The sequence below is a fragment of the Ursus maritimus genome, unplaced genomic scaffold (assembly GCF_017311325.1).
Source record: "Ursus maritimus isolate PB19 unplaced genomic scaffold, ASM1731132v1 scaffold_32, whole genome shotgun sequence".
NCBI classification, from domain to species: Eukaryota; Metazoa; Chordata; class Mammalia; order Carnivora; family Ursidae; genus Ursus; species Ursus maritimus.
The window spans coordinates 22,989,469-22,998,616 of record NW_024425786.1 but is presented as its reverse complement, the minus strand read 5'-3'; the positions used below and the strand labels follow the sequence as shown (position 1 = coordinate 22,998,616).

At 63.4% G+C, this 9,148-nt stretch overlaps 1 protein-coding gene across 1 annotated transcript; it reads left to right on the top strand.

Annotated features, from left to right (window-relative positions):
- Positions 1–322: 322 nt before the first annotated feature.
- On the top strand, positions 323–8,197 carry SDC3 (syndecan 3). The gene is made up of 5 exons (XM_040619335.1): positions 323–334; positions 928–1,045; positions 2,713–3,326; positions 4,970–5,261; positions 6,057–8,197. The coding sequence occupies exons 1-5, from the start codon at positions 323–325 to the stop codon at positions 6,221–6,223; spliced, it is 1,203 nt and encodes a 400-aa protein (XP_040475269.1). The 3' UTR covers positions 6,224–8,197.
- Positions 8,198–9,148: the final 951 nt, after the last annotated feature.

Here is a 9,148-nt window from a genome sequence, read left to right as displayed (position 1 = left end):
CCCCCCCCCCCCCGACCCCTTCTAACCCTGTTGAGGTGGAAATGGGCCTTCGGGCCCTGAGCTAACTCAGGCATTAAGATGCTTTGCGGGGAGGTGGGCCAACTTCCTGTTTCGGGGAAGGCCCGGGGCCAGGGCCGGAGCCTGCCCTCCCTTCTCTCCCTTCCCCCCCAGCCACTCTTACCCAAGGTACTTCCCTCCCAAAGCCCCAAAGCCCCAAAGCTCCCCAAACCCCGTGTCTGTCCGATGGGACTAACTGCACTGCCTTTGGGATTGTGAGGTCTGAAGCTTCGGGTTCTGAGCAGAGGCCGACTCTCATTGCGTCATGTGCTGTCGGGTGAGCCGGGGCGGCTTTGTGGGCCTCAGTTCCCTCCTCTGCGGAATGGGGGCCCCGCCTCTGTTCCTGAGGAGTGCGACAGGCACTTTGAGGGTGGGTCTGATGACAGTGGCCACACCGAGAGTCACGCTAACCTGTATGCAACAGGTGCTCAGCACTGCACCCGCGTTAGCCCACTGCGTGCTCACAGCACCCCAAGAAGGTGGGCATTGTTTGCTTATGGGTAATGAGTAACTGAGGCAGGGAGAGACTAAGTAACTCTCCCCCAGTCGCACGTCTTAAGAGCTGGAGCCGGGCTCAAAGCCAGCATTCTGGCTCGAAGCCCAGCTCTCCCACCCAGCAGTTCTGATCAGGGCATGGGCGAGTGGCCTGGTCCCCAGGGGTGGCGGTCAGGTAGGAAGATGGGGCTGCTACCCTGGCCCCTGGGTGGGTGGTAATCAGGCCCGCCGTGGCTCTGTTTGCCCACGGGCTGGCCACACCTGGTGCCGTCCCTCATTGTCACTTGGCCTGTGAGCGCGTCTGTTGTCCCTCCGGGCCCGTCCAGGCTGCTGGCGTCAGGTGCTGAGCTCTGTGCCCGACTCTGCCCTCCCCAGGCTCAGCGCTGGCGCAGTGAGAACTTTGAGAGGCCTGTGGACCTCGAGGGCTCCGGGGACGATGACTCCTTCCCCGACGATGAGCTGGATAACCTCTATTCAGGGTCGGGCTCGGGCTGTAAGTACCTCCCCTCTCCTCTCCCCGGTGTCTGGGCAGTGCTGAGTGCTGGCTGCCTCCAGGGGCCCATGCAGGCTCACTTCCACGATCNGGGGGGGTGCAGGCAGGGGGGCAGACCATCCTCCTGGGGCTGGAAGCAGGGCCTCGAGACCTCAGAGCTCAGGACTCCCCACTCCCCATGATTCTGTCTCTTCGAGCAGTGCTCACGTCTCCCCTGCAGGCTTCCCAACCCCCTGAGGGAACACAGACGCTCCTCAGTGACCCAGGTGACAGTACTGCCCTGACCTCTTGCAGGCACTTAGTAACCATGTCTGGGGGGCAATGGCACATCCTCGAGGAGATCATTTGGCTGACTCAGCTTGGGTCAGGTGGCCCCCTCCCATCCAAGCAGCGGTGGCCCGGGGCAGGTTTGGGGAACGATGGAAAGGGGCAGACGCCTCCACCGTGCCTGGGACAGCCTGGTTCCATGGCCTGGCCCTGGGAAAGGCCAGCAGAGCCATGCAAAGGGAGGGAGGTGCCCTGAGTTTGAATGCCGGCTTTGCCCCCAAACAGCTGTACCTCCTTCAGCCACTCTCCCTCTCGGAGGCCCTGCAGTCTCGCCTGGGAGGGATGGGAATAAGTATGCCTTCTTCTCAGAGCCTCTGGAAGGCTTCAGCATAAGACGTCAGGGTCTGGAACAGAGAAGGAGCTCGAAAAACGTAGCAAAAGGGCTGTGTGCTCGGGGCACCTGGCTGGCTCAGTCAGTAGAGGGTGCGACTCTCGATCTGGGGGTTGTGAGTTTGAGCCCCACATGCGGTGTAGGGATTACTTTTTTTTTTTTTTAAAGGAGTCTGTGCTGAGATTGGGCCCAGGGAGGGGGCAAGACGGTCCGATGGGATGGCAGGAGGTCTGTGTGCCACAGCCCTGGCCTCCCACGGTCCCCTGCCTCGAGTCTCCCTGCTTTAGCTTACTCCTTGTAAGCCTCTTGCAAGTTAATCTTCGTAAAATCCATCTCTGCTGGGTCATGTCTCTCCTCCCGAACCTCTCTGGCTGCTCTCCTGCCTGGTCAGGCGCCCCGGGAGCTGGCTGCACCTTCTCTCTCTCCCTCTCTCCTCATTTCCTCCCGGGCCCCTTCAAGTGTCCTGGCCCAGAGGCAGCCGGGTTACTCCAGCAGTCCCCTGTAGGAAGGGCTCCTTCCCCTCCTTGCTGTCTGCCTGTGGCCTGTGCCTCTGGGGGAGCCCTGAATGTGCCCACCACCACATTCATGGTAGGGGGTACCCAGGGCTGACTTTTCCCAGAATGCCACTCCCCTGCTTGCCCCCAGCCTTCAGCAAGGGCTAAAAACCCTGTAGGGCTTTAGTTGCCACTGCCTGGATTCAACCTGCCAGAGGGTCCAGGCTGGGTGGTCTGGAATAATCAGAGAAGACTTCCTGGAAGAGGTGCCCCCCCCCCCGAAGAAATTCTGGCCAGGCAGAGAGGACTTAGGGAACAGCCACCAGCCGACTGGTAACCTTTGGCCAGGCGGTGCCTTCCTTCTTTCCCTCATCTTGTCCTGGGAAAATTGTGTAGAGTGAGGGTTGGGAGCCCCCCCCCGCCCCCGGCATCTTGATGGTCGTTCCTTACCTGGGGCCCACACGGCCCTCATAATCATGCAGCTCTGTAGCTCTCTCCTCTCCCCGCCCCCTCAGACTTTGAGCAGGAGTCGGGCATCGAGACAGCCATGCGGTTCAGCCCGGATGTGGCCATGGCAGTGTCGACCACACCCGCAGTGCTGCCCACCGTGGACATCCAGCCTGTGGGCACCCCGTTGGAAGAGCTCCCCTCGGAGCACCCCACCCTGGAGCCGGCCACCAACCCTCCCGTGGTGACAGAAGTCCCAGAAGAGCCCAGCCAGAGAGCCACCACCATCTCCACTCCCACGGCTACCACTGCCGCCACAATTGCGGGGGCCCTGACTGTGGCCACGGCACCCGCCACGGTGGCCACTGCCGCCCCCAGCCTTCCCGCGGCCCCCCCTTCCACGGCCACCACCTCCGTCATAAGGACCACCGGCGTGCAGAGGCTTCTGCCTCTTCCGCTGACCACGGCGGCCACGGCCCGGGCCACCACCCCCACAGCACCCTCGCCTCCCACCACGGTGGCTGTCTTGGACACAGAGGCCCCAACCCCCGGGATGGTCAGCACCGCTACCTCCAGACCAAGGGCCCTTCCCAGGCCAGCTGCCACCCAGGAGCCTGACATCCCCGAGAAGAGCACCTTGCCCCTGGGCACCACTGCCCCTGGACCCACAGAGGTGGCTCAGGTAAGCAGGTGGGGAGAGGAGGGTGAGTCAGGGCCTGGGGGAGGGAGGATGCAGCTGGGCAGGGTGAGGGCTGGGAGGCTCTGGGGATGGAGAGGGTGAGAGAGGCATGAGGCCGGAGGGCCGAGGCTGGGAGTGATGAGGATGGAGGTCGAGGTGGCCGGGGAGGGAAGGGAGACCAGGATGCTGGGACAAGGCGTGGATGGGGAAGGAAGTGGGCGAAGCGTGGTGGCGGGGGGCGGGGCCGGGGGCCTGGGCGTTCTGGTGAAGAGCGCAGACTCAGGAGGCGGGCACTGCGGCCTGGAGTTCTCCCACTGCCCTTGGGAGCCTCGGGACCTCAGGAAGTCACCGGTCCTCTCTGTAAGGAGGAAATGATAGGATGTGAACTGTAGCGTGGTAGGAATTGTCCAGTGCCTGAAACAGTGCCTGGCAGTGGTAACCAACCAGAAGCTTCCCTCCTGCCATTGTCACCACGTCGCTGTCGTTGTTAGTCTGAGGGTGACTGAGGGAGGCCGTGGGAGAGGAAAACCCACAGCTCACGCAGGCTACCTGCTGCTGGCGTGGCCCCGTGCCATCCCTCAGCCGTCACCCGCCCCTCGGGGTGGCACGGCCTCTTCACCAGCGACAGCAGGGGCAGGATTTGAGCCCTGCAGTCGGCCCTGGGGGCCAGGACGCACGTGCGTGAGCGTGTGGTTGTGTGTGAGGGGGTTGGAGGGTTGGAGGGAAGGGGGTGAAGATGTCAGGGAGGCAGGGGGTGCATGGGGTCAAGGAAATGGGAAAAGTAGCCCGCTCCCTGCTGGGCAAGCTGGGCGCAGAGGGGGGGTAGCGGCACTGATTGGGGTACAGAAACGAGGGCCGCCAGATGGCGGAGCTGCCGTCAGGTCGGGCCAGCCCCGGCAGGGTGCAGGCCCTGCCCTCAGCTCCTCTGAGCCCCCGGGGCAGCCTGTGTGGCTGGCGGCCAGGCGGGAAGGGTATGGGGAGCAGGACGCCAGGCCCTGCTCCCCACGCTCACCCGGGAGGCATCCGAGCCCTGGTCCCGCTTCCAGGCGGTGGGGGCCCCCAGGCTGGTTCCCTGGACACGCCTCCAGGGGGCATGGTGCCCTGCATGTGTGCTCTTGGACAGACCCCGAGGCCGAGGGGCTCCCCTCTGCCTCAGGTACATGGACGGCGGGCCGGGCTACCTCGAGCAGCCCCCACACAGCAATTTGACAGCAGTCTCCCAAGAATGGTCACCAAGGCAGCTAGAGGGAGAGGGGACAGAGGCGGGCTGGGCACAGGACGTGGCCAGGGGAGAAGAGGGGCAGTAGAGTGTGGTGGTCACAGACACCAGCCACGGGGGCCCAGAGAGATCAGGATTCTAGTCCTGCTCCCACCACTTCCTAGCTGTGTGTCCTCGGCAAGTCACTCCACTTCTCTGAGCCTGTTTCCAGCTTTGTACGTTAGGGGCAATGATACCTCCTTCCCGGGGATGTCGTGAGGGTCCAATGCCCATAATGTGTTTTAGCACCATGCCTGGCACATAGCCAGTGCTCTGTGTCAGACCCACGGGGGACGTGGGGTCATGTGTGGGGGACAGGGGGGTGGGCTGCCCCATGGCAACAGTGGGGGCAGGCCTGGCTCCTGGGCTCATGCCACCCTCCCCACAGACCCCAACTCCGGAGTCCGTCCTGACCACGATCCGGGATGAGCCAGAGGTGCCCGTGAGTGGGGGGCCCAGCGGGGACTTCGAGCTGCCGGAGGAGGAGACCACACAGCCGGACACAGCCAATGAAGTGGTGGCCGTGGATGCGGCTACAGCCAAGCCGTCACCTCCACCTGGGACGCTGCCCAAGGGCGCGCGCCCAGGCCCCGGCCTCCTGGACAATGCCATCGACTCAGGCAGCTCAGCTGCCCAGCTGCCTCAGAAAAGCATCCTGGAGCGGAAGGAAGTGCTCGTAGGTGAGGCTTGGGTCCTGGGAGGAGCCCAGAGTGAGGCAGCTGGTCAGGCCTCAGTCTGACCTCTAGGAACCCGAGAAGAGGTCAGGGTGTGGGTTTCTAGGAGCCTCGTTTCCTAGGGAGGGAATGCTGGGAACTCAACCCCCCAGACCCGCCCTCTGGTTCCTCCTCTGACCGTCCCCTGTCCCAGGGTCTGACCCTGATGCCTGCTTCCCTGGACCTCAGCCCCTGGACCCTGATCTCTGACCCCATCCTCTGGCTTGACCTGCCCCCAGCCTTGACAGCCCAAGGACCTGCCTGGGCTGAAGTCTCTGGACTCATGGGGCAGTGTGGCCTCAGGCAGGTCCCTCAGCTCTCCAGGCCCCCTCTTCCTCCTCTGTAGAGTGGGGCTGGCCACTTTGCACTTCACTGGTTCGCACTACACATCCGCTCATAAGTTCACTCCTTTTTTCTTTTTTTAAGTAAGCTCTAGGCCCTTCCATAGTTGGGGTGTGTTGTAGCTTAGTTGGTGCTTTTTTGCTCTCATAATGTCCATAAAACATCAGAGCATCTTCCGACTGATGGCCTCTTAGACTCAGTGAGGACCGCGGCCCCTCCCTTAGCGTGGGTGCGGGCATTCTGTGAGTGTGCGTCAGGCACCCGGAAGGGAGCCAGGCCCCAGCGAGGGCCGTGAATGGCAGCCAGTGCTGGCGGGCTTAGAATTGACTTCACTGCACCCCCAGCCTCAGCCCCCTGCCCAGGCTCTAAGCTCGTCCCGCACTGTCTTTAGCCCTTGACCTCTGCCTTCTTCCTCCACAGCTGTGATTGTAGGTGGGGTGGTGGGCGCCCTGTTCGCCGCCTTCCTGGTCACATTACTCATCTACCGCATGAAGAAGAAGGATGAGGGGAGCTACACCCTGGAGGAGCCCAAGCAGGCGAGCGTCACGTACCAGAAGCCTGACAAGCAGGAGGAGTTCTACGCCTAGCGGAGCCACAGTGCCTCCCGTAGCTCAGCGTCGCCCCTCTGCCTAGCCCCCGGCCCGGCCCCACCAGCCCTGGCCTGGGACTGGGCCTGGAAGGGAGCCTGGCCCCAGTTCATCTCTGCCCGCCCTCCCGAGGTCTGCCCAGACTGTCAGCCTCACACAGATCTTGCCTGAAGGACAGGGGGCGCTGCCATCTGCCCTCGACTGTGCCCTTACGAGCTCATCTCTTGTTTCTCTCTCCCCCCGCCCCCATCCTCCCCACAATCAGCCGGCTTCAGGACCTCGGGTCAGACAGACCAGAGGAAGGAAGCTCCGGAGTGGCTGCTGGAAGAAGGGGTGGGGCTTGAGATGGGCTTGAGCCCCACCCTGGTCCCCCAGGGCTGGCTGAGGTCTCCTGGAGGTAGAGAGGCACCCAGGCTGGTTTCCAGGACAAGCGTTGGGCAGGCTCAGCCCTTGAAATCACTGAGACGCTGCAGCCTCTCGCCGCTGTCCCGGGGCCCCTCTCTGCCCGGGAGAGGGGGTACCTATTGCTGCCAGTCTGTTCTGTCCTGGCCTCTCTGGGGTTGTGGGATCATGCTCCCCCCCTCCCCTGCCCCGTGTACACGTACCACAGGCCTCACCTTCATCCCCGTCTGCCCCTAAGGAACTGACTTCCTGAGAGCACCTGGGGGCCACTGGCAAGGAGGGGGGGCTGCTCGGACCTCCCTCTGGCGAGTGGGCCTCTGCCCAGACACCATCTCCCACGTGGTCACGCATCATGTCACACACACGGAAGTACGCGATGACAGAAGCATACGCGGTCCTGACCAGCCAGCTGGTGTAGACCTGTCACAGACACACATTCTTCCAAAGACGCTGACTCTCACATCCCCCCAGTGCTTACAACGATGCACGTCACCAGACATCATCGCCTGGTGGTGATGATGTGGCCTGCCCCGCTCTCGGCCCCCCTCGCCCCCCTCCATGTACACTGTGGCATCACGCATGTTGTCCCCGGCTTTCAGGCTCACTGGAGAGGGCGGAGTCAAGCTGGGACAGTCAGCCCATATTGGGTCCCCTGAGTTGCCGTCACACTCAGTCCCTCACCATGACGCTGACACCAACTGCATTGCCAGCGACCCCGGCACGTCAGACACAATCCACACGGATGCAGTCTCACCCCACACAGCCCCGTGCCCGCACGGGAGAAGAGGTGGGCACTTCCTTGCCTTTCCCGGAATAAAGCGTGGCACGGAGGGCACGTTGCCACAAGCCCCCCGGGGCGTCGCACACCCGGTGAGGCCTGCTTCCTTCCCCTCTGTCGCTCGCCAGGGACTTAGTCCAGGGCCAGCCCCCAACTCACGAGGAGCCTTGCTGAGGAAGGCAGGCTGGTTCCTGGAATGCGGCCCCAGGCTGGGGAGGGGGCTTGGGTCTCCCAGGACCACAAGCCTTGGGCGGGGAGGGGCATGTGGCCTGGCTCCTGGTCTCCCTGTGTCCCCCTTCTGCTCTGAGCTAGGGGCTGACTCTGCCTCCCAGGACACAAGTCCCCAAAGTGCCTGCGAGGGTGGGCCCTGCCGCCCGGGGCCTCCTGCACCCTCTCCCCCCACCGGCCTCGCCAGGCCCACCTCGGTCCCGCCCTGGGGCCCTCCCTGTGGACACTGACTCACTCATTGGCCAAACCACCTGATGGTTCTCCTGGGTGCCGCTGGATGGACCTGTCGCTGGGAGCCGCCTGTCCAGACGCATGGCCCCAGGCCAGGAGCTGAGAGCGGGTGCGGGTGGGGGTGCCACAGACCTCAGCCCGCCTCCCCCTTCTTTGTTACCCTTGCAAGGGGGCCGCTTCTGTAGATATTTTAAATGTGGGGCCACAGATCTCCTTTGGGGAGACTGTGCTTGGTGGGGGCTCCCGAAGCCACGGGATGTGGTCTGAGTTGTGTTTGGCTGGTGCTCACACCCCCACCCCTCACCTTCGACCCAGATTAAAGTCAGGAAAGCAGCTTTTATTTCTGTTCCCTTTTCAAGACTCCCTGGCAGCAGACTTCTGCAGGGGGACGGGGAGGGGTGCCTGAGGTGGTGAGGGCGAGCTTCCAGGGAACGTCACCCCCTGTATTTTCCAGCATCCTACTTCCAGCCCGGGGCTCTATCTTGTAGACTCAGTGTCCCCCTGGGTAGGGCTGGAAGCTTGTGAGGAACCCAGCCTTTGAAGGGGGCAGGAGTGAGGGGAGGCACCCTGGGCCCAAGATCTGTTGAAGGTGAGGTGACATGGCCTCGGTTGTCCCCAGAGCAGAAGGGCTGGGGGAGGGGGAGACCAAAGTCCCGGCCTCCCTCTACCCTGCTCCCTGGCGGGCTGCTGTCTTGGGGCCAGCAGCTCTGGTGACGAGGCCTGGGCAGGCCGAGGCTGAGAAGCCAGGGAGCATGGAGGAGAGAGGACACGAATCCAGGGATGGTGGGCCCGGGGTGGGAGACCCTGGCACGGGCCAGGGCCCATGGTGGGGTGGGGCCCAGCAAGGGTGGCTGAGCTGGGCCTGGTCTGGCTGGAATGGGCTTGGAGTGGCATTCATGGGTCTAGCCTGGCCCCGGCAGGCCTGACTCCTCACATCCTGAGGGCTGGCTTCTAACTTGGGGCTTGGGGCTTTGCCTCCTGGCACTGGCCTCTTCTCTCTGTCCTTTGCATTTGAGAGAAGAGGCCGAGGGCCTCGTTCATCGAGCCCTGGACCCGAGACAAAGGCCCAGGCTTTATCCTCATGAAACTGAACAGTCGGACTAGCCCAATTCCACTCCAGCCAGCCCAGCCCAGCCAGGGCGGGCCAAGGGAGAGGTCGGTTAAAAGGATGAGCTGGTGCTCTCCTAGGTGCAATGTGGGTGCGGGGCTTCACCCAGCCTGGGCACACTGTGCGATGCGTGCAGGGCCTGCCCAGATGTGTATGGCCAGACCCGAGTGTGCTCGGG

Excerpts from the sequence above, each read along its gene's own strand:
- SDC3 (XM_040619335.1), top strand. Across the intron at positions 1,046-2,712 it reads TTCAGGGTCGGGCTCGGGCT|ACTTTGAGCAGGAGTCGGGC; the intron begins GTAAGTACCTCC and ends CCGCCCCCTCAG. Across the intron at positions 5,262-6,056 it reads GCGGAAGGAAGTGCTCGTAG|CTGTGATTGTAGGTGGGGTG; the intron begins GTGAGGCTTGGG and ends CTTCCTCCACAG.